Source organism: Panulirus ornatus, chromosome 17 (genome assembly GCF_036320965.1).
Source record: "Panulirus ornatus isolate Po-2019 chromosome 17, ASM3632096v1, whole genome shotgun sequence".
NCBI classification, from domain to species: domain Eukaryota; kingdom Metazoa; phylum Arthropoda; class Malacostraca; order Decapoda; family Palinuridae; genus Panulirus; species Panulirus ornatus.
This window is the reverse complement of record NC_092240.1, coordinates 46,866,799-46,892,074: the sequence shown is the minus strand read 5'-3', so window position 1 is coordinate 46,892,074 and position 25,276 is coordinate 46,866,799. Positions and strand designations below refer to the sequence as shown.

The 25,276-nt window shown below is 46.0% G+C and overlaps 1 protein-coding gene and 1 long non-coding RNA gene across 3 annotated transcripts in view; one reads left to right on the top strand and one right to left on the bottom strand.

Moving 5' to 3' along the window:
• Window positions 1–25,276, bottom strand: part of LOC139754479 (uncharacterized) — a 51,050-nt gene that overhangs the window by 20,817 nt on the left and 4,957 nt on the right. The window contains exons 2-5 of one of the 2 annotated variants that reach the window (XM_071671745.1): window positions 24,656–24,742; window positions 17,715–17,895; window positions 9,375–9,587; window positions 3,960–4,215 (exon numbers count right to left, since the gene is read on the bottom strand). In XM_071671745.1, the coding sequence (XP_071527846.1) occupies window positions 3,960–4,215; window positions 9,375–9,587; window positions 17,715–17,895; window positions 24,656–24,742 (737 nt within the window). The remainder of the gene's footprint in view (window positions 1–3,959; window positions 4,216–9,374; window positions 9,588–17,714; window positions 17,896–24,655; window positions 24,743–25,276) is intronic. The other variant, XM_071671746.1, reaches the window with a different exon arrangement.
• LOC139754480 (uncharacterized) overlaps window positions 1–25,276 on the top strand; it is a 120,986-nt gene that overhangs the window by 92,980 nt on the left and 2,730 nt on the right. The window lies entirely within an intron of this gene.

Genomic DNA, 25,276 nt, shown 5'->3' with positions numbered 1-25,276 from the left:
CATCAAGAGGGCAGAGATTATCATCATGAGGGCAGAGATTATCATCATGAGGGCAGAGATTATCATCATGAGGGCAGAGATTATCATCATGAGGCAGAGATTATCATTATGAGGGCAGAGATTATCATCATGAGGGCAGAGATTATCATCATGAGGACAGAGATTATCATCATGAGGGCAGAGATTATCATCATGAGGGCAGAGATTATCATCATGAGGGCAGAGATTATCATCATGAGGCAGAGATTATCATTATGAGGGCAGAGATTATCATCATGAGGACAGAGATTATCATCATGAGGGCAGAGATTATCATCATGAGGACAGAGATTATCATCATGAGGACAGAGACTATCATCATGAGGACAGAGATTATCATCATGAGGGCAGAGATTATCATCATGAGGACAGAGATTATCATCATGAGGGCAGAGATTATCATCATGAGGACAGAGATTATCATCATGAGGACAGAGACTATCATCATGAGGACAGAGATTATCATCATGAGGGCAGAGATTATCATCATGAGGACAGAGATTATCATCATGAGGGCAGAGATTATCATCATGAGGGCAGAGATTATCATCATGAGGACAGATTATCACCATGAAGACAGAGATTACCATCATAAGGGCAGAGATTATCATCATGAGGACAGAGATTATCATCATGAGGACAGATTATCATCATGAGGGCAGAGATTATCATCATGAGGTCAGAGATTATCATCACGAGGACAGAGATTATCATCATGAGGACAGATTATCACCATGAAGACAGAGATTACCATCATGAGGGCAGAGATTATCATCATGAGGGCAGAGATTATCATCATGAGGACAGATTATCACCATGAAGACAGAGATTACCATCATGAGGGCAGAGATTATCATCATGAGGGCAGAGATTATCATCATGAGGGCAGAGATTATCATCATGAGGACAGAGATTATCATTATGTGGGCAGAGATTATCATCATGAGGACAGATTATCATCATGAGGGCAGAGATTATCATCATGAGGGCAGAGATTATCATTATGTGGGCAGAGATTATCATCATGAGGACAGATTATCATCATGAGGGCAGAGATTATCATCATGAGGGCAGAGATTATCATCATGAGGGCAGAGATTATCATCATGAGGGCAGAGATTATCATCATGAGGGCAGAGATTACCATCATGAGGTCAGAGATTATCATCATGAGGGCAGAGATTATCATCATGAGGACAGAGATTATCATTATGTGGGCAGAGATTATCATCATGAGGACAGAGATTATCATCATGAGGGCAGAGATTATCATCATGAGGGCAGAGATTATCATCATGAGGACAGAGATTATCATCATGAGGACAGAGATTATCATCATGAAGACAGAGATTACCATCATGAGGACAGAGATTATCATCATGAGGACAGAGATTATCATCATGAGGACAGAGATTATCATCATGAGGACAGAGACTATCATCATGAGGGCAGAGATTATCATCATGAGGGCAGAGATTATCATCATGAGGGCAGAGATTATCATCATGAGGGCAGAGACTATCATCATGAGGACAGAGATTATCATCATGAGGGCAGAGATTATCATCATGAGGGCAGAGATTATCATCATGAGGGCAGAGATTATCATCATGAGGACAGAGATTATCATCATGAGGACAGAGATTATCATCATGAGGGCAGAGATTATCATCATGAGGACAGAGATTATCATCATGAGGGCAGAGATTATCATCATGAGGGCAGAGATTATCATCATGAGGGCAGAGATTATCATCATGAGGACAGAGATTATCACCATGAAGACAGAGATTATCATCATGAGGGCAGAGATTATCACCATGAAGACAGAGATTATCATCATGAGGGCAGAGATTATCATCATGAGGACAGAGATTATCATCATGAGGACAGAGATTATCATCATGAGGACAGAGATTATCATCATGAGGGCAGAGATTATCATCATGAGGGCAGAGATTATGATCATGAGGGTAGAGATTATCATCATGAGGGCAGAGATTATCATCATGAGGACAGAGATTATCATTATGTGGGCAGAGATTATCATCATGAGGGCAGAGATTATCATCATGAGGGCAGAGATTATCATCATAAGGGCAGAGAATATCATCATGAGGGCAGAGATTATCATCATGAGGGCAGAGATTATCATCATGAGGGCAGAGATTATCATCATGAGGGCAGAGATTATCATCATGAGGACAGAGATTATCATTATGTGGGCAGTGAAGTTTTCCATAGGTCTCCTATGCACCCTGAATGTTGGTCACAGTTTGATAACGAACTAAACACTTTTGTTTATCTTTAGTATTTATGTGTTACTGAGATAAACTGTTAGTTTACTCGTGGAATTAACGCTAGTTTACTAGTGAAATAACGTTAGTTTACTGGTGGAATTAACGTTAGTTTACCAGAGGAATTAGCGTTAGTTTACTGGTGGAATTAGCGTTAGTCTACTAGTGGAATTAATGCTAGGTTACTAGTGGAATTAACGTTAGTTTACTAGTGAAATATCGTTAGTTTACTGGTGGAATTAACGTTAGTTTACCAGACTAATTAGCGTTAGTTTACTAGTGGAATTAGCGTTAGTTTATTAGTGGAATTAACGTTAGTTTACTATTGGAATTAACGTTAGTTTACTTGTGAAATCAACATTAGTTTACTAGTGGAATTAACGTTAGTTTACTAGTAGAATTAACGATAGTTTACGAGTGGAATTAACGTTATTTTACTAGTGGAATTAACGTTAGTTTACTGGTGTAATCAACGTTATTTTACTAGTGGAATTAACGTTATTTTACTAGTGGAATTAACGTTAGTTTACTAGTGGAATTAACGTTATTTTACTAGTGGAATTAACGTTAGTTTACTAGTGGAATTAACGTTATTTTACTAGTGGAATCAACGTTAGTTTACTAGTGGAATTAACGTTAGTTTACTTGTGAAATTAACGTTAGTTTACTAGTGGAATTAACGTTAGTTTACTTGTGAAATCAACATTAGTTTACTAGTGGAATTAACGTTAGTTTACTAGTAGAATTAACGGTAGTTTACGAGTGGAATTAACGTTAGTATACTAGTGGAATTAACGTTAGTTTACTAGTGGAATATACGTTTACTAGTGAAATTAACGCTAGTTTACTAGTGGAATTAACGCTTATTTACTGGTGGAATTAACGTTAGTTTACTAGTGGAATTAACGCTAGCTTACTAGTGGAATTAACGTTAGTTTACTAGTGGAATTAACGTTAGTTTATTAGTGGAATTAACGCTAGTTTACTAGTGGAATTAACGCTAGTTTACTAGTGGAATTAACGTTAGTTTACTAGTGGAATTAACGCTAGTTTACTAGTGGAATTAACGTTAGTTTACTAGTGGAATTAACGTTTACTAGTGAAATTAATGCTAGTTTACTACTGAAATTAACGCTAGTATACTAGTCGAATTAACGCTAGTTTACTAATGGAACTAACGCTAGTATACTAGTGGAATTAACGCTAGTATACTAGTGGAATTAACGCTAGTCCACTAGTGGAATTAACGCTAGTTTACTAGTGGAATTAACGCTAGTCCACTAGTGGAATTAACGCTAGTTTACTAGTGGAATTAACGCTAGTCCACTAGTGGAATTAACGCTAGTTTACTAGTGGAATTAACGCTAGTCCACTAGTGGAATTAACGCTAGTTTACTAGTGGAATTAACGCTAGTTTACCAGTAGAATTACCGCTAGTATACTAGCAAGACTAGCAGTGAGGGGCCCCTGTGTGGCTATGTGTTGAGGAGGTGTTTCCCATCGAGTGGGTCCTTGAAGTATGACCTCCAGGGGAGGTGATCCTCGAGGGGGAGGAAGGGTAAACTCCCCCCCGAGAATTACCCCGTGGATGTGGAGTCTGTCCCCTGACGGTGGAGTGTATACCTGAGAGGGGCGTCCGCTTCTTCCACCGCCGGGGGCGCTGCTCCAGGCCCTCAGGTCCTGGTTGATAGTGCATTTGTTGTTGTTGTTGTTGTTGTTGGAGGCCCAGGTTGCCCCTGAAGAGCCTGGTAACCTCGGTGTGGATGACGGGGCGATCCCTCCGCCTGAAGACGACCCACATCAGCAGCTCCACCAGCTCGTACACCCGCTCGAAGATGTGGTTGTCCCGCGCCCCGTAGCTGTGGAGGCTTCCACCTCGCTGTCAGGGGAGGGGGGAAGGTGGAGTCGGGGGTGACTTACGTGGGGGTTGTGGGTGTGACAGGGAAGGTGGATGTTACGAGTGGGTGTGGTGGATACGTGGGTGTGACGGGAAGGTAGGTGTGTGACGATCAGGTGGGTGTGAAGCGTAGGTGGGTGTGATGAGTAGGTGGGTGTGACAATCAGGTAGGTGTGAAGGGTAGGTGGGTGTGATGAGCAGGTGGGTGTAACGATCAGGTGGGTGTGAAGGGTAGGTGGGTGGGGCAGGTAGGTGGGAGTGACGATCAAGTGGGTGTGAAGGGTAGGTGGGTGTGATGAGCAGGTGGAAGTGACGATCAGGTGGGTGTGAAGGGTAGGTGGGTGGGGCAGGTAGGTGGGTGTGACGATCAGGTGGGTGTGAAGGGTAGGTGGGTGTGATGAGTAGGTGGGTGTGACGATCAGGTGGGTGTGAAGGGTAGGTGGGTGTGATGAGTAGGTGGGTGTGACGATCAGGTGGGTGTGAAGGGTAGGTGGGTGTGATGAGTAGGTGGGTGTGACGATCAGGTGGGTGTGAAGGGTAGGTGGGTGGGGCAGGTAGGTGGGTGTGACGATCAGTTGGATGTGAATGGTAGGTGGGTGGGGCAGGTAGGTGGGAGTGACGATCAAGTGGGTGTGAAGGGTAGGTGGGTGGGGCAGGTAGGTGGATGTGACGATCAAGTGGGTGTGAAGGGTAGGTGGGTGGGGCAGGTAGGTGGATGTGACGATCAAGTGGGTGTGAAGGGTAGGTGGGTGGGGCAGGTAGGTGGATGTGACGATCAAGTGGGTGTGAAGGGTAGGTGGGTGGGGCAGGTAGGTGGGTGTGACGATCAAGTGGGTGTGAAGGGTAGGTGGGTGTGACGATAAGTAGGTGTGACTGGTATGTAGGAGGGACCTCTGGTGGTTGTGTACGTACAGTGACCTGGGACGTGCGTGAGGCACCTCCGGTGGTTATGTCCGTACAGTGACCTGGTGCGTGAGGCACCTCTGGTGGTTATGTACGTACAGTCACCTGGTAAGTGAGGCACCTCTGGTGGTTGTGTACGTACAGTCACCTGGTAAGTGAGGCACCTCTGGTGGTTATGTACGTACAGTCACCTGGTAAGTGAGGCACCTCTAGTGGTTATATACGTACAGTGACCTGGTGCGTGAGGCACCTCTGGTGGTTATGTACGTACAGTCACCTGGTAAGTGAGGCACCTCTGGTGGTTGTGTACGTACAGTGACCTGGGACGTGAGGCACCTCTGGTGGTTGTGTACGTACAGTGACCTGGTGCGTGAGGCACCTCTGGTGGTTATGTACGTACAGTCACCTGGTAAGTGAGGCACCTCTAGTGGTTGTGTACGTACAGTGACCTGGTGCGTGAGGCACCTCTGGTGGTTATGTACGTACAGTCACCTGGTAAGTGAGGCACCTCTGGTGGTTGTGTACGTACAGTGACCTGGGACGTGAGGCACCTCTGCTGGTTGTGTACGTACAGTGACCTGGGACGTGAGGCACCTCTGGTGGTTATGTACGTACAGTCACCTGGTAAGTGAGGCACCTCTGGTGGTTGTGTACGTACAGTGACCTGGGACGTGAGTGACCACTGGTGGTTATGTACGTACAGTGACCTGGGACGTGAGTGACCTCTGGTGGTTGTGTACGTACAGTGACCTGGGACGTGAGTGACCTCTGGTGGTTGTGTACGTACAGTGACCTGGGACGTGAGTGACCTCTGGTGGTTATGTACGTACAGTGACCTGGGACGTGAGGCACCTCTGGTGGTTATGTACGTACAGTCACCTGGTAAGTGAGGCACCTCTGGTGGTTGTGTACGTACAGTGACCTGGGACGTGAGGCACCTCTGGTGGTTATGTACGTACAGTGACCTGGGACGTGAGTGACCTCTGGTGGTTGTGTACGTACAGTGACCTGGGACGTGAGTGACCTCTGGTGGTTGTGTACGTACAGTGACCTGGGACGTGAGGCACCTCTGGTGGTTATGTACGTACAGTGACCTGGGACGTGAGGCACCTCTGGTGGTTATGTACGTACAGTCACCTGGTAAGTGAGGCACCTCTGGTGGTTGTGTACGTACAGTGACCTGGGACGTGAGGCACCTCTGGTGGTTATGTACGTACAGTCACCTGGTAAGTAAGGCACCTCTGGTGGTTGTGTACGTACAGTGACCTGGGACGTGAGGCACCTCTGGTGGCTGTGTACGTACAGTGACCTGGGACGTGAGGCACCTCTGGTGGTTGTGTACGTACAGTGACGTGGGACGTGAGGCACCTCTGGTGGTTGTGTACGTACCCTGACCTGGGACGTGAGTGACCTCTGGTGGTTATGTACGTACAGTGACCTGGGACGTGAGGCACCTCTGGTGGTTATGTACGTACAGTGACCTGGGACGTGAGGCACCTCTGGTGGTTATGTACGTACAGTGACCTGGTAAGTGAGGCACCTCTGGTGGTTGTGTACGTACAGTGACCTGGGACGTGAGGCACCTCTGGTGGTTATGTACGTACAGTCACCTGGTAAGTGAGGCACCTCTGGTGGTTGTGCACGTACAGTGACCTGGGACGTGAGGCACCTCTGGTGGTTATGTACGTATAGTCACCTGGTAAGTGAGGCACCTCTGGTGGTTGTGTACGTACAGTGACCTGGGACGTGAGGCACCTCTGGTGGTTGTGTACGTACAGTGACCTGGGACGTGCGTGAGGCACCTCTGGTGGTTATGTACGTACAGTGACCTGGGACGTGAGGCACCTCTGGTGGTTGTGTACGTACAGTGACCTGGGACGTGAGTGACCTCTGGTGGCTGTGTACGTACAGTGATCTGGGACGTGAGTGACCTTTGGTGGTTGTGTACATATAGTGACCTGGGACGTGAAGCACCTCTAGTGGTTGTGTACGTACAGTGACCTGGGACGTGAGTGACCTCTGGTGGTTGTGTACGTACAGTGACCTGGGACGTGAGGCACCTCTGGTGGTTATGTACGTACAGTGACCTGGGACGTGAGGCACCTCTGATGTTTGTGTACGTACAGTGACCTGGGACGTGAGTGACCTCTGGTGGTTGTGTACGTACAGTGACCTGGGACGTGAGGCACCTCTGGTGGTTATGTACGTACAGTCACCTGGTAAGTAAGGCACCTCTGGTAGTTGTGTACGTACAGTGACCTGGGACGTGAGGCACCTCTGGTGGTTATGTACGTACAGTCACCTGGTAAGTGAGGCACCTCTAGTGGTTATATACGTACAGTGACCTGGGACGTGAGGCACCTCTGGTGGTTATGTACGTACAGTCACCTGGTAAGTGAGGCACCTCTGGTGGTTGTGTACGTACAGTGACCTGGGACGTGAGGCACCTCTGGTGGTTATGTACGTACAGTGACCTGGGACGTGAGGCACCTCTGATGTTTGTGTACGTACAGTGACCTGGGACGTGAGGGACTGATGCCCCCATGAGTCCCACGTCCTCTTTATATGCCTCGCTGTCCGTGTGCGTGTACGTGATCTGGATGTCCGTGTGTGTGTGTGTGTGTGTGTGTGTGTGTGTGTCTGTCTGTCTGTCTGTCTGTGTGTGTGTGTACGGTACGTACCCACTTTGCAGGGGTGTGCCTACATACACAAGAGCAAGGACATGGTATGAATATACCAGGTTAAGAGACGGGCAACACCAGTGTAGGTCTCCATGCCCGTAATACACACACACACACACACACACACACACACACACACGCACATGCGCGCGCTCTCTTGGTCCTGAAATGCAAGGGATGTGTGCCAAGAGATTGGAAAGTGGCAAACCTCCTCACCTTCTGTACGAAAGGAGACTGGAAACGCACTGAACTGCAGACCTCTCTCTCTCTCTCTCTCTCTCTCTCTCTCTCTCTCTCTCTCTCTCTCTCTCTCTCTCTCTCTCTCTCTCTGACGATTGTGGTCTGGAAGGTTCTAGAAAAAGGGGTAATTCGAAAGATAATGGATGACTTTCTCCAGAGAGGAGAAATTACCTAAGAGAGAGAGAGAGAGAGAGAGAGAGAGAGAGAGAGAGAGAGAGAGAGAGAGAGAGAGAGAGAGAGAAGGAAGGAGAGAGAGAGAGAGAGAGAGAGAGAGAGAGAGAGAGAGAGAGAGAGAGAGAGAGAGAGAGAGAGAGCATGGCATTAGTGGAAGGACGTCGTGTGTAACAAACGTCTTGGATTTCCACGAAAAAGTGAACTCTACCTCAGGCAAAAGGCAAGATTGGATATACTGTTTGTATCTGGACGGCCAGAAAGCATTTGACGCTGTACCTCAGGGGACGTGGATTAAGAAGGGGAAACTTTATCGATGGAAAGAAGATTATTTCAGTAGAAGGGAACAATGGACTACTTCAGAGGGGCCTTCCCCACAGGGTCGGGGCGGCGAGTGGAGTGCCACAGGGTCATCTTCTGCAACCATTACTCTTTTCCCATCTTCGTAAATCACCTGCCTGAAGACATGGACGACCCACTTGAAAGTGTTTGCAGATGATGCAGAGTTCAGACGGGTCATGAAAAGGGAATAAGGAACTGCATCAACCCACTCCAAAGTTGGCCTGATGCATGGAGGACGAAAGTCAACCGATGCAGATGTAATGAGGATGGGAGAGAGAGAGTGAGCGAAGGACTTTGTGTGATTAAACAGAATATAAGTTTCAGGATTCTGTGTGTGAGAAGGACTTAGCAATGGACGTGAGAAGGACTTCGGAATGGACATAGTCCCTAGCCTGTTGCCAGCAGACACACTCTCTGTTGACAAATATTAGTAAAACTTACAAGTCTATGGAGAAGAAATTACTTAGCAAGCTGTCCATATTCTACACCAGGCCACAGAATATGTTTCTCAGGTCTGGTCCACGACGCACTTCAAGAAGCACAAAGAGTTGATAGAGAAGGTCCAGAGGAGGGCAACGAAGATGGTATATGAATTAAGAGACTTTACTGGTTAAACCTAGAAGCCATAGTCTTGCCTACCTTTGGAAGAGAGAAGAGTGAGGGGTGACATGATCACAACTTCCAAGTCTCGAAAGCAGACCAATGGCGTAGACGATAAACACAGGTCTTCGAGAGACGTAGGCGCAGACCAATCAGAGAACATAACATAAAACTACACAAGAAACTACGTGCCTTTTCCCTCACCTTCATATGATGGAGGTTGTTCAAGCCATGGCCCAGTATGACCTGGCCATAAGTGGCGGCCAGGGGGTCCAGCACCGCTGCCAGGCGCTTGCGCCATCGCTGCGCCAGGACCCGCCCGTTACCCACAGCTGGGGGTTCGATGCCACGGATCAAGTCCGCCTCCAGAAACAACACCTTGAAGTACGCCACCAGACCCCGCAGGAGCTCCTGTATCTGACGGTGTGGGTCTGTGGGTCAGTACACATACCTGGTGGGTCTGTGGGTCAGTACAGATACCTGGTGGGTCTGTGGGTCAGTACACATACCTGGTGGGTCTGTGGGTCAGTACACATACCTGGTGGGTCTGTGGGTCAGTACACATACCTGGTGGGTCTGTGGGTCAGTACACATACCTGGTGGGTCTGTAGGTCAGTACACATACCTGGTGGGTCTGTGGGTCAGTACAGATACCTGGAGGGTCTGTGGATCAGTACACATACCTGGTGGGTCTGTGGGTCAGTACACATACCTGGTGGGTCTGTGGGTCAGTATAGATACCTGGTGGGTCTGTGGATCAGTACACATACCTGGTGGGTCTGTGGGTTAAATATGATGATAATTTTAATCTATGTTCCTTAGGGCATTACGTATTTGCAGTCCAGAGTTTATTGATGATGAGTTTGAGAAGATATATTCTATTGGATCTAAGTTAAAGTACCCTAGATCTTTCATTGATAAATCCCTTAAGTTAGCAAAGAAATCATTATATAGAGTTCAGCCCAGACCTCCCATTGACACCAAGAATCTTTTAGTTCTCCCTTTTAATGATAATTTCACTTTGCTTCCCATGTGCTTCAATCCTTTAATGTAAATGTTGCCTTCAGCAACAATAATACTATAAAGAATATCTTAATCAGGAATTCACCAATAAATTCTCTTGGATGCTTCTATAAAGTGCCACGAGGAAATTGTGATGAATTTTATGTTGATCAGACTGGTAAGGATCTTTCTGTTAGACTTAAGCAACATAAATATAGTATAAGAACGGGACAAGAATCAAATGCCTTGTTTAATCATGTTAAAAACTATGATCATTGTATTGACTGGAGTAATGCCATCTCAGTTATTAATTCTAACTCTATTACCACGAGAAATATCATTCAATCTTCCATTACCAAATACACAAAGAATTATAATCTTAATATTAGTTATGATCTATACTAATAAGATATAACTTTATTGTTGAAAAATTTTGTAAAATGATAAGTTTATGAACGCTCGTTGTCTGTCTTGGACAATCACATGTTTACCAAATGGAGTCCTAGCTTCGTCTCTTCGATGTATATCAACTGACTTATATTTCTCTCTTGTGTCTCCCCTGATGATGTGATCATTACATGAAAGTGCACGTGGGAACTTATCGTGTTTCATTTTCCCTGTGGACTCATAAGAATATCTTGATCACGCGCAAAATTGTGATCCTTTCCAACCATATATATATATATATATATATATATATATATATATATATATATATATATATATATATATATATATGTATGTATATGTATGTATGTATGTATATTGTACAAAGGCAAAGGGGATAAGAGTGAGTGCTCAAATTACAGAGGTATAAGTTTGTTGAGTATTCCTGGGAAATTATATGGGAGGGTATTGATTGAGAGGGTGAAGGCATGTACAGAGCATCAGATTGGGGAAGAGCAGTGTGGTTTCAGAAGTGGTAGAGGATGTGTGGATCAGGTGTTTGCTTTGAAGAATGTATGTGAGAAATACTTGGAAAAGCAAAGGGATTTGCATGTAGTATTTGTGGATCTGGAGAAGGCATATGATAGAGTTGATAGAGGTGCTCTGTGGAAGGTATTAAGAATATATGGTGTGGGAGGTAAGTTGTTAGAAGCAGTGAAAAGCTTTTATCGAGGATGTAAGGCATGTGTACGTGTAGGAAGAGAGGAAAGTGACTGGTTCTCAGTAAATGTTAGTATGCGGCAGGGGTGCGTGATGTCTCCATGGTTGTTTAATTTGTTTATGGATGGGGTTGTTAGGAAGATGAATGCAAGAGTTTAGGAAAGAGGGGCAAGTATGCAGTCTGTTGTGGATGAGAAAGCTTGGGAAGTGAGTCAGTTGTTGTTCGCTGATGATAGAGCGCTAGTGGCTGATTCGGGTGAGAAACTGCAGAAGCTGGTGACTGAGTTTGCTAAAGTGTGTGAAAGAAGAAAGCTGAGAGTAAATGTGAATAAAAGCAAGGTAATTAGGTACATTAGGGTTGAGGGACAAGGTAATTGGGAGGTAAGTTTGAATGGAGAAAAACTGGAGGAAGTAAAGTGTTTTAAATATCTGGGAGTGGATTTGGCAGCGGATGGAACCATGGAAGCGGAAATGAATCATAGGGTGGAGGGTGCGAAAGTTCTGGGAGCATTGAAAAATGTGTGGAAGTCGAGAGCGTTATCTTGGAAAGCATAAATGGGTATGTTTGAAGAAATAGTGGTTCCAACAATGTTATATGGTTGCGAGGCATGGGCTATAGATAGGGTTGTACGGAGGAGGGTGGATGTGCTGGAAATGAGATGTTTGAGGACAAAATGTGGTGTAAGGTGGTTTGATCGAGTAAGTAATGAAAGGGTAAGAGAGATGTGTGGTAATAAAAAGAGTGTTGTTGAGAGAGCAGAAGAGGGTGTTTTGAAATGGTTTGGTCACATGGAGAGAATGAGGGAGGAAAGATTGACCAAGAGGATATATGTGTCAGAGGTGGAGGGAACGAGAAGTGGGAGACCAAATTGGAGGTGGAAAGATGGAGTGAAAAAGATTTTGAGTGATCGGGGCCTGAACATGCAGGTGGGTGAAAGGCGTGCAAGGAATAGAGTGAATTGGAACGATGTGATATACCGGGGTCGACGTGCTGTCAATGGACTGAACCAGGGCATGTGAAGCGTCTGAGGTAAACCAATATATATATATATATATATATATATATATATATATATATATATATATATATATATATATATATATATATATATATATATATATATATATTCCCTGGGGATAGGGGAGAAAGAATACTCCCCACGTATTCCCTGCGTGTCGTAGAAGGCGACTAAAAGGAAAGGGAGCGGGAGCTGAAAATCCTCCCCTCTCAGTTTTTTTTAATTTTCCAAAAGAAGGAACAGAGAAGGGGGCCAGGTGTGGATATTCCCTCAAAGGTCCAGTCCTCTGTTCTTAATGCTACCTTGCTAACGCGGGAAATGGCGAATAGTATGAAAGATATATATATATATATATATATATATATATATATATATATATATATATATATATATATATATATATATATATATTATTATATTTTTTATTATACTTTGTCGCTGTCTCCCGCGTTTGCGAGGTAGCGCAAGGAAACAGACGAAAGAAATGGCCCAACCCCCCCCCCCCCATACACATGTATATACATACGTCCACACACGCAAATATACATACCTACACAGCTTTCCATGGTTTACCCCAGACGCTTCACATGCCTTGATTCAATCCACTGACAGCACGTCAACCCCGGTATACCACATCGCTCCAATTCACTCTATTCCTTCCCCTCCTTTCACCCTCCTGCATGTTCAGGCCCCGATCACACAAAATCTTTTTCACTCCATCTTTCCACCTCCAATTTGGTCTCCCTCTTCTCCTCGTTCCCTCCACCTCCGACACATATATCCTCTTGGTCAATCTTTCCTCACTCATTCTCTCCATGTGCCCAAACCACTTCAAAACACCCTCTTCTGCTCTCTCAACCACGCTCTTTTTATTTCCACACATCTCTCTTACCCTTACGTTACTCACTCGATCAAACCACCTCACACCACACATTGTCCTCAAAGATCTCATTTCCAGCACATCCATCCTCCTGCGCACAACTCTATCCATAGCCCACACCTCGCAACCATACAACATTGTTGGAACCACTATTCCTTCAAACATACCCATTTTTGCTTTCCGAGATAATGTTCTCGACTTCCACACATTCTTCAAGGCCCCCAGAATTTTCGCCCCCCTCCCCCACCCTATGATCCACTTCCGCTTCCATGGTTCCATCCGCTGCCAGATCCACTCCCAGATATCTAAAACACTTCACTTCCTCCAGTTTTTCTCCATTCAAACTCACCTCCCAATTGACTTGACTCTCAACCCTACTGTACCTAATAACCTTGCTCTTATTCACATTTACTCTTAACTTTCTTCTTCCACACACTTTACCAAACTCAGTCACCAGCTTCTGCAGTTTCTCACATGAATCAGCCACCAGCGCTGTATCATCAGCGAACAACAACTGACTCACTTCCCAAGCTCTCTCATCCCCAACAGACTTCATACTTGCCCCTCTTTATAAAACTCTTGCATTTACCTCCCTAACAACCCCATCCATAAACAAATTAAACAACCATGGAGTCATCACACACCCCTGCCGCAAACCTACATTCACTGAGAACCAATCACTTTCCTCTCTTCCTACCCGTACACATGCCTTACATCCTCGATAAAAACTTTTCACTGCTTCTAACAACTTGCCTCCCACACCATATATTCTTAATACCTTCCACAGAGCATCTCTATCAACTCTATCATATGCCTTCTCCAGATCCATAAATGCTACATACAAATCCATTTGCTTTTCTAAGTATTTCTCACATACATTCTTCAAAGCAAACACCTGATCCACACATCCTCTACCACTTCTGAAACCACACTGCTCTTCCCCAATCTGATGCTCTGTACATGCCTTCACCCTCTCAATCAATACCCTCCCATATAATTTACCATATATATATATATATATATATATATATATATATATAGATAGATAGATAGATAGATAGATAGATATAGATATAGATATATAATATGAACGCCTGTGGACTAAGACGGAGACCTGTAAGAGATAACTTTAGCAAACAAGAATTATCATCTCGTCACAAGGCGCTCATATCAATGCCCTCTTCATTACCATATACGTACAAACTTAAATGAAATATACAAGATAATCTGTTGAACAAGACCCATAGCGATTTCAGTGGCCTTAGCCACATACAAAGAATCTAAATGATTAGTTTATTAGCCTTCAAAACTTAATGTTATGAATGATAAAGATTTTGTTGAAAAAAAAATCCTAAGTTACCAATAGACTGCATTCTCGCCCCTCTCTCTCCTAAACTCCTGCATTTATCTCCCTAACCACCCCATCCGTAAACAAATCAAACTGTTGTTATGGAAGTGATGAGATTGAGTCAGAAAAGTCTGCTGTCTGCTGATTTTTAATTCAGATGAGAATATCTTTCTTAATGCTGAGTGATCTTTATAAAGATTTTCCTTAAATAAATTTGCTCAAGGATATACAGATGAGGTTTTCTGTCTTTGGCCAATTAGTGGAAACCTAGAAACATCTTTACGCCAGCTCAGTAATACAGTAACTTCCATCTAAATCTATCGTAGAATTAGAAAAGGATCATGTGTCCTCTATATTACCTGGTCCACAGAGTCGGTTAGACTTTTGAGTTCTGCATTTACAGAAAAACCCACCAATGTCTATTCATACAGTCATTACCCTCCCGCATGACATATAGAGTTAAAAAGCAAATATTCCTGTCCATGTTCCTTCCTGGTATTACGTATACATGGTTCTCAATTCATGGATAAAGAGTTCGAGAGTATCTATTGATCCATGATAAAGTATCACGAATCTTTCATTCCAAGATCTCAATCAAGGAAAGAGATCATTTTATAGAGTTAAACACCCAAGCTTCCACACGAGAGCAAAAATCTTTGACTTCTGCCCTTTGGTGATCATATAATCTTTGTTTCCCATCTTCTCCAGGCATTAATTGTAAATGTAGCCTTCAGCAATACCAATAATGTTAAGAATATTCTAACCAAAAACGAACTAGAAAATTCAGTGGGCTACGTCTACAAAATACCATACATGGGTTGTAATACGTTTTGTGTTGGCCTGTATTGTGTGACAATAGCATTGTTTTCCAAAGCCTTGTGTATTTACGTTAGAAATAATGACCAGTGCATTAATTGGACCAAATGCTGTTCCAATTACATTTGTGATAATGATGAAGAGAAATATCATTGGATCTTCTCTTGTTATGCATACAAAGATCTGCGACACGAATCACATTGAACGTCTGTATAGACTGGGTAACTCACTTTGTCATAGGCAAAAACCTTTATTTGTTTTTGACCGTGGTGTACAGTTAGCCATCCTGGCCGCGACGCATTCACGGGGTCGCCCAGGGTCGAGAGCATAGGTTCGGCTCCCGGTTACGGCAGTCGATCCACAGTCAACCCAGCTGTTCATCCACCCCTAGAGGTTGGTCGATGAAATGCGTACCTAGCTCAGGCGTTAGCTGTCAAGCTTGAGTGACACCCAGCGTTAGCTGTCAATCTTGACTGACACCCAGCGTTAGCTGTCAAACTTGACTGATACCCAGCGTTAGCTGTCAAGCTTGACTGACACCCAGCGTTAATTGTCAAACTTGGCTGACACCCAGCGTTAATTGTCAAGCTTGACTGACACCCAGCGTTAATTGTCAAACTTGGCTGACACCCAAAGTTAGCTGACAATCAGGTTTACCTGTTAAGCTTGGCTGACACATAACGTTAACACTCAAGATTGGCTGACACACAGCATTAACTCTCAAGCTTGACTGACACTCAGCGTTACTGTCAAGCTTGGATGGCATCCAGAGCTGACTGTCAAGCTTGAATGATATCCAAGATTAACTTTCAAGTTTGGGTGACATTCAGTGTTAACTGTCAAGCTTGGCTGGCACCCAACGTTAACTGTCAAGCTTAGCTGGCACCCAACGTTAACTGTCAAGCTTGGCTGACACCCAACGTTAACTGTCAAGCTTGGCTGACACCCAACGTTAACTGTCAAGCTTAGCTGGCACCCAACGTTAACTGTCAAGCTTAGCTGGCACCCAACGTTAACTGTCAAGCTTGGCTGACACCCAACGTTAACTGTCAAGCTTGGCTGGCACCCAACGTTAACTGTCAAGCTTAGCTGGCACCCAACGTTAACTGTCAAGCTTGGCTGACACCCAACGTTAACTGTCAGCTTGGCTGACACCCAACGTTAACTGTCAAGCTTAGCTGGCACCCAACGTTAACTGTCAAGCTTAGCTGGCACCCAACGTTAACTGTCAAGCTTGGCTGGACACCCAACGTTAACTGTCAAGCTTGGCTGGCACCCAACGTTAACTGTCAAGCTTGGCTGACACCCAACGTTAACTGTCAAGCTTGGCTGACACCCAACGTTAACTGTCAAGCTTAGCTGGCACCCAACGTTAACTGTCAAGCTTTGCTGGCACCCAACGTTAACTGTCAAGCTTAGCTGGCACCCAACGTTAACTGTCAAGCTTGGCTGGCACCCAACGTTAACTGTCAAGCTTAGCTGGCACCCAACGTTAACTGTCAAGCTTGGCTGACACCCAACGTTAACTGTCAAGCTTGGCTGGCACCCAACGTTAACTGTCAAGCTTAGCTGGCACCCAACGTTAACTGTCAAGCTTAGCTGGCACCCAACGTTAACTGTCAAGCTTGGCTGACACCCAACGTTAACTGTCAAGCTTGGCTGGCACCCAACGTTAACTGTCAAGCTTAGCTGGCACCCAACGTTAACTGTCAAGCTTGGCTGACACCCAACGTTAACTGTCAAGCTTGGCTGGCACCCAACGTTAACTGTCAAGCTTGGCTGACACCCAACGTTAACTGTCAAGCTTAGCTGGCACCCAACGTTAACTGTCAAGCTTGGCTGACACCCAACGTTAACTGTCAAGCTTAGCTGGCACCCAGCTTTAACTGTCAACCTCGACTGACATCCCATGTTATCTGTCAAGCTTGGCTGACACCCCATGTTATCTGTCAAGCATGGCTGACGCCCAGCTTGGCCAACATCCACCTTAAACTGTCAAGCTTAGAAGACACCCAGCTTTAACTGTCAACCTCGGCTGACACCCCATGTTATCTGTCAAGCATGGCTGACGCCCAGCTTGGCCAACATCCACCTTAAACTGTCAAGCTCATATGTACGAAACAGTCAAAAAAAAAAAAAGGATATTTTGAGACGCAGACATTATGGCAAGCTGTTCTCAAGCCTTCTCCCCTTTCAGTACAATGGAACGACCCTTGAGCACGACGGTACGACCCTTGGCTAAGGTCAACGTGACCTTTAAACTGACCATCACAGGTCAGGGCGAAAAGAACTGAGGGCCAATCATCACAGAAAGGGGTTCGTACCTTCCCACTGGTGTGAGAAACATGTGTTGAGTTTAAGCCACAACTGACCTTCCGTAGCCTCACCACCTCAAGGAAGACCTTGGACAGGTTGGTCTGGGTGGCCTGGAGGTGGAGGGCCACCTTGACACAGTCCCTGAAGGTGACGGGCGCTGAGGGCTGGCTCTCCCACGCCTCCAAGTCCAACCGACCATACTCGGCCTCCACCACACGCTTCGACACCAACAGCTGTCTGGAAGAAGGAGGTGTTGAGGGTGACATGAGTGAGGGAGGGAGGGAGGGATGAGTGAGGGAGGGAGGGATGAGTGAGGGAGGGAAGGAGGGATGAGTGAGGGAGGGAGGGATGGATGAGTGAGGGAGGGAAGGAGGGATGAGTGAGGGAGAGAGGGCTGAGTGAGGGAGGGAGGGAGGGATGAGTGAGGGAGGGAGGGATGGATGAGTGAGGGAGGGAGGCATGAGTGAGGGAGAGAGGGCTGAGTGAGGGAGGGAGGGAGGGATGAGTGAGGGAGGGAGGGATGGATGAGTGAGGAAGGGAGGGATGAGTGAGGGTGACATGAGTGAGGGAGGGAGGGCTGCGTGAGGGAGGGAAGGAGGGATGAGTGAGGGAGGGAGGGATGAGTGAGGGAGGGAGGGATGGATGAGTGAGGGAGGGAGGCATGAGTGAGGGAGAGAGGGCTGAGTGAGGGAGGGAGGGAGGGATGAGTGAGGGAGGGAGGGATGGATGAGTGAGGAAGGGAGGGATGAGTGAGGGAGGGATGAGTGAGGGAGGGAGGGATGGATGAGTGAGGGAGGGATGAGTGAGGGAGGGAGGGATGGATGAGTGAGGGAGGGGTGAGTGAGGGAGGGAGGGATGGATGAGTAAGGGATGGATGAGTGAGGGAGGGATGAGTGAGGGAGGGAGGGAGGGATTAGTGAGTGAGGGAGGGATGAGTGAGGGAGGTAGGGAGGGATGAGTGAGGGAGGGAGGGAGGGATGAGTGAGGGAGGGAGGGTTAGAAACACCGTGTGGAAAGTGGAGGACGGAGGGAAGGAGGAGGGGGTGTTTTAAGAGGCAGGTGGTAAGGTGGGGAGGGAAGATAAGACGAAATGCAAGAGTGAGGGGTAAACACTGTTCAAATGGTGGAGGGTGTGAGGGTGTGAGGGGGATACAGATCTCAGCAATGAGGAGGTAATGTGAACTACCTGGATAGTGTACCCTCACAGTGCTAATGATGAAGTAACCCATTCACATCCACTCTCTCGTGGTCAAACGTCCCAAAACTAAAGCCCCCATCCACAACCAACCCTGACACAGATCATGACGTAGTATCCACCTGACCACTTCATATACCTTGGTCCAGTCTAGTGACAGCATACCGTCCACATCATTCTAATTCCCAGAATCCCCTCCCGTGCACGCCACGCACCCTCCTGAACGTTCAGGCCCATATACCTTTGAACCATCTTTCACGCCATCCTTCCGTGTCCTTCTTTGATCTCTCTCTCTCTCTCTCTCTCTCTCTCTCTCTCTCTCTCTCTCTCTCTCTCTCTCTCTCTCTCTCTCTCTGACAAGTGCTATACATCCTTTTCACTCGTTCTCTCTTCGTTCATCCTTTTCATGTGTCCAGACCATTTCAGCACACCCTGGCCTGGTCTCTTTCAATCATACCCCTCTCACATCACTCTTACAGTGCCACTTCTTGTCTTCAGGCATTTATTTCCCAGCACGTATGCCCTCCCTCACACTTCTGCCTTCAGGGTCGTCTCAAGACTCACACACTCACACAACACCGCTGAGGTTACTGTATTATCATTCGTACTCATCTTTGCCCTCTCCTTCCAAGACTCACACACTCACACAACACCGCTGGGGCTACTGTATTATCATTCGTACTCATCTTTGCCCTCTCCTTCCAAGACTCACACACTCACACAACACCGCTGGGGCTACTGTATTATCATTCGTACTCATCTTTGCCCTCTCCTTCCACACATTCCTCAATACACCCACGATCTTTACTCCCCCTCTTCCATTCTAATCCACTTAAACTCCCATGGTTCCACCTGCTGCCATTTCCTTCCCCGGGAATCTAAAGGAAACACTCCACTTCCTCCAGTTTCTCCCGCATTTAGACTTCAACCAACATGTCTTTCTCCCCCTTATCCCCCACTCTCTTCTGGCCTAATTTAACCTCATTATCTTGCATTTATTCACGGAACACTTAACTTCCTCCTTTCACACACTCTTCTAACGTAGCTTTTGCTATCTTCTCTCCCGAGTCTGCCACCAGAGCCTCAGACATCTGCAAACAAACATTTTTTTCTAAGTCACCAAAATATCATAGTTGTAAGACGCAAGCGTAAACTGAGCTTGCGTCACTATTACGCAAATAGTAACATTTGACTCTGGTCACTTTACCTTCTCTCTCTCGAGTTGTTCTTACATCCCACCAAAAACAGTACTAACCAAAATGTATTGTTCGAATTGGTGTAACAATTATCCATTTTCCTACGACAGAAAAGAAAAGACAGAAGTTATCTTTAACAGGTTGAATTTTGCCTGTTCAAAATAAGTCCTTTAGTTTCAATGATCCAAACCTAACTAACTAACTAACTAAACTAACTATTTATAACTCCTCCAGTAAACACCTGGAGACTTAAGATAAATGCATTATCCAAGGTGTATAATGCCACAATGGTGGTGTTGACCCACCTTCTGTTTATCCTTACTCCTTCGCTCGTTAATTCACGTCAGATCGGTTCATTACACTGTTTCTTGGACGTATTTCACAGCGCAGCTGTACCTGTAGCCTAGTGTTTCATGGACGTATTTCACTGCGCAGCTGCTCCCGTAGCCTAGTGTTTCATGAACGTATTTCACTGCGCAGTGTTCCCGTAGTCTAGTGTTTCATGAACGTATTTCACTGCGCAGTGTTCCCGTAGACTAGTGTTTCATGGACGTATTTCACTGCGCAGTGTTCCCGTAGTCTAGTGTTTCATGAACGTATTTCACAGCGCAGTGTTCCCGTAGTCTAGTGTTTCATGAACGTATTTCACTGCGCAGTGTTCCTGTAGTCTAGTGTTTCATGAACGTATTTCACAGCGCAGTGTTCCTGTAGCCTAGTGTTTCATGGACGTATTTCACTGCGCAGTGTTCCCGTAGTCTAGTGTTTCATGAACGTATTTCACTGCGCAGTATTCCCGTAGCCTACTGTTTCATGAACGTATTTCACAGCGCAGTGTTCCTGTAGAATAGTGTTACATGGACGTATTTCACAGCGCAGTTTTCCCGTAGCCTAGTGTTTCATGGACGTATTTCACTGCGCAGTGTTCCCGTAGTCTAGTGTTTCATGAACGTATTTCACTGTGCAGTGTTCCCGTAGTCTAGTGTTTCATGGACGTATTTCACTGTGCAGTGTTCCCGTAGCCTAGTGTTTCATGAACGTATTTCACAGCGCAGTGTTCCTGTAGCCTAGTGTTTCATGGACGTATTTCACTGCGCAGTGTTCCCGTAGTCTAGTGCTTCATGAACGTATTTCACAGCGCAGTGTTCCTGTAGCCTAGTGTTTCATGGACGTATTTCACTGCGCAGTGTTCCCGTAGTCTAGTGTTTCATGAACGTATTTCACTGCGCAGTGTTCCCGTAGCCTGGTGTTTCATGAACGTATTTCACAGCGCAGTGTTCCTGTAGCCTAGTGTTTCATGGACGTATTTCACAGCGCAGTTTTCCGTAGCCTAGTGTTTCATGGACGTATTTCACTGCGCAGTGTTCCCGTAGTCTAGTGTTTCACGAACGTATTTCACTGTGCAGTGTTCCTGTAGCCTAGTGTTTCATGGACGTATTTCACTGCGCAGTGTTCCCGTAGTCAAGTGTTTCATGAACGTATTTCACTGCGCAGCTGTTCCCGTAGCCTAGTGTTTCATGGACGTATTTCACTGCACAGTGTTCCCGTAGTCTAGTGTTTCATGAACGTATTTCACAGCGCAGTGTTCCTGTAGAATAGTGTGTCATGGACGTATTTCACTGCGCAGCTTTTCCCGTAGCCTAGTGTTTCATGAACGTATTTCACTGCGCAGTATTCCCGTAGCCTACTGTTTCATGAACGTATTTCATAGCGCAGTGTTCCTGTAGCCTAGTGTTTCATGGACGTATTTCACTGCGCAGTGTTCCCGTAGCCTAGTGTTTCATGGACGTATTTCACTGCACAGTGTTCCCGTAGTCTAGTGTTTCATGAACGTATTTCACTGCTCAGTGTTCCTGTAGCCTAGTGTTTCATGGACGTATTTCACTACGCAGCTGTTCCTGTAGCCTAGTGTTTCATGGACGTATGTCACTGCGCAGTGTTCCTGTAGCCTAGTGTTTCATGGACGTATTTCACAGCGCAGTGTTCCTGTAGCCTAGTGTTTCATGGACGTATTTCACTGCGCACTGTTGCCATAGCATAGTGTTTCATGGACGTATTTCACTGCGCAGTGTTCCAGTAGTCTAGTGTTTCATGAATGTATTTCACTGCGCAGTTTTCCCGTAGCCTTATGTTTCACGGACGTATTTCACTGCGCAGCTGTTCCCGTAGCCTAGTGTTTCATGGACGTATTTCACTGCGCAGTGTTCCCGTAGCCTAGTATTTCACGAACGTATTTCACTGCGCAGTGTTCCTGTAGCCTAGTGTTTCATGGACGTATTTCACTGCGCAGTATTCCCGTAGTCTAGTGTTTCATGAACGTATTTCACTGCGCAGTGTTCCCGTAGTCTAGTGTCTCATGAACGTATTTCACAGCGCAGTGTTCCTGTAGCCTAGTGTTTCATGGACGTATTTCACTGCGCAGTATTCCCGTAGTCTAGTATTTCATGAACGTATTTCACTGCGCAGTATTCCCGTAGCCTACTGTTTCATGAACGTATTTCACAGCGCAGTGTTCCTGTAGCCTAGTGTTTCATGGACGTATTTCACTGCGTAGTCTTCCCGTAGCCTAGTGTTTCATGGACGTATTTCACTGCGCAGTGTTCACGTAGTCTAGTGTTTCATGAACGTATTTCACAGCGCAGTGTTCCTGTAGAATAGTGTTTCATGGACGTATTTCACTGCGCAGCTGTTCCCGTAGCCTAGTGTTTCATGGACGTATTTCACAGCGCAGTGTTCCCGTAGCCTAGTGTTTCATGAAAGTATTTCACAGCGCAGTGTTCCTGTAGCCTAGTGTTTCATGGACGTATTTCACGGCTCAGTGTTCCCGTAGCCTAGTGTTTCATGGACGTATTTCACTGCGCAGTGTTCCTGTAGTCTAGTGTTTCATGAACGTATTTCACTGCTCAGTGTTCCTGTAGCCTAGTGTTTCATGGACGTATTTCACTACGCAGCTGTTCCTGTAGCCTAGTGTTTCATGGACGTATTTCACTGCGCAGTGTTTCCGTAGCCTAGTGTTTCATGTACGTATTTCACTACGCACTGTTGCCATAGCATAGTGTTTCATGGACGTATTTCACTACACAGCTGTTCCTGTAGCCTAGTGTTTCATGGACATATTTCACTGCGCAGTGTTGCCGTAGCCTAGTGTTTCATGGCTGTTCCCGTAGCCTAGTGTTTCATGGACGTATTTCACTGCGCAGTGTTTCCGTAGCCTAGTGTTTCATGGACGTATTTCACTGCACAGCTGTTCCTGTAGCCCAATGTTTCAAGAACGTATTTCACTACACAGCTCTTCCTGTAGCCTAGTGTTTCATGGACGTATTTCACTGCGCATTGTTGCCGTAGCCTAGTGTTTCATGGACGCAGCTGTTCCTGTAGCCTAGTGTTTCATGGCCGTATTTTACTGCGCAGCTGTTCCTGTAGCCTAGTGTTTCATGGACGTATTTCACTGCGCAGTGTTGCCGTAGCCTAGTGTTTCATGGACGTATTTCACTGCGCAGTTGCCGTAGTCTAGTGTCTCATGAACGTATTTCACAGCGCAGTGTTGCCGTAGCCTAGTGTTTCATGGACTTATTTCACTGCGCAGTGTTGCCGTAGCCTAGTGTCTCATAGACGTATTTCATTGCGCAGCTGTTCCCGTAGCCTTGTGTTTCATGGACGTATTTCACTGCGCAGTGTTCCCGTAGCCTAGTGTTTCATGGACGTATTTAACTGCGCAGTGTTCCCGTAGCCTAGTGTTTCATGGACGTATTTCACTGTGCAGTGTTCCCGTAGCCTAGTGTTTCATGGGCGTGTTTCACTAGGCAGCTGTTCCTGTAGCCCAGTCTTTCATGGACGTATTTCTCTGCGCAGCTGTTCCTGTAGACTAGTGTTTCATGGACGTATTTCACCGCGCAGTGTTCCCGTAGCCTGGTGTTTCATGGACGTATTTCACTGCGCAGCTGTTCCCGTAGCCTGGTGTTTCATGGACGTATTTCACTGCGCAGTGTTCCCGTAGCCTAGTGTTTCATGGGCGTATTTCACCGCGCAGCTGTTCCTGTAGCCTAGTCTTTCATAGACGTATTTCACTGCTCAGTGTTCCCGTAGCCTTGCGTTTCATGGATGTATTTCACCACGCAATGTTCCCGTAGCCTAGTGTTTCACAGACGTATTTCACTGCGCAGCTGCTCCCATAGCCTAGTGTTTCATGGACTTATTTCACTGCGCAGTGTTCCCGAAGCCTAGTCTTTCATGGACGTATTTCACTGCGCAGCTGTTCCTGTAGCCTAGTGTTTCATGGACTTATTTCACTGCGCAGCTGCTCCTATAGCCTAGTGTTTCATGGACTTATTTCAATGCGCAGTGTTCCCGAAGCCTAGTGTTTCATGGACGTATTTCACTGCGCAGCTGCTCCCATAGCCTAGTGTTTCATGGACTTATTTCACTGCGCAGTGTTCCCGAAGCCTAGTGTTTCATGGACGTATTTCACTGCGCAGTGTTCCCGTAACTGTAAGGATTAATTTCACTTGTGTGTGTGTATGTGTGTGTGTGTGTGTGAGAGAGAGAGAGAGAGAGAGAGAGAGAGAGAGAGAGAGAGAGAGAGAGAGAGAGAGAGAGAACTGTGCCTTACCTGTTGGCATGTTTCTGGCCGGGCTGGGCGGAGAAGCGGCGTGAAGTGGACGAAGAAGCGGATGGACTAGCAGGTCGGCCATCTTGCCTAAGGAACAGTAACTAAATTACCATAAATTAAACCCTTCTTCGTGACAGTGCCATGTCTTAGTGACAATACACCTTCGAATGGGTCATTGGGCGCTTGATTCATACATTCTTTTTTTTAGTCATCTCTCTATCTCACTTCGCACACCACCTCGACCAAAACACCCTATATCGGCCACTCTTATCATCAAACACATTCAACAAACCTTCAAAATACTCACTCCATCTCCTTCTCACATCACCACTACTTGTTATCACCTGCCCATTAGCGCCCTTCACTGAAGTTCCCATTTGCTCCCTTGTCTTACGCACTTTATTTACCGCCTTCCAGAACATCTTTTTATTCTCCCTAGAATTTAATGATACTCTCTCACCCCAACTCTCATTTCCCCTCTTTTTCACCTCTTGCACCTTTCTCTTGACCTCCTGCCTCTTTCTTTTATACATCTCCCACTCATTTGCATTATTTCCCTGCAAAAATCGTCCAAATGCCTCTCTCTTCTTTTCACTAATAATCTTACTTCTTCATCCCACC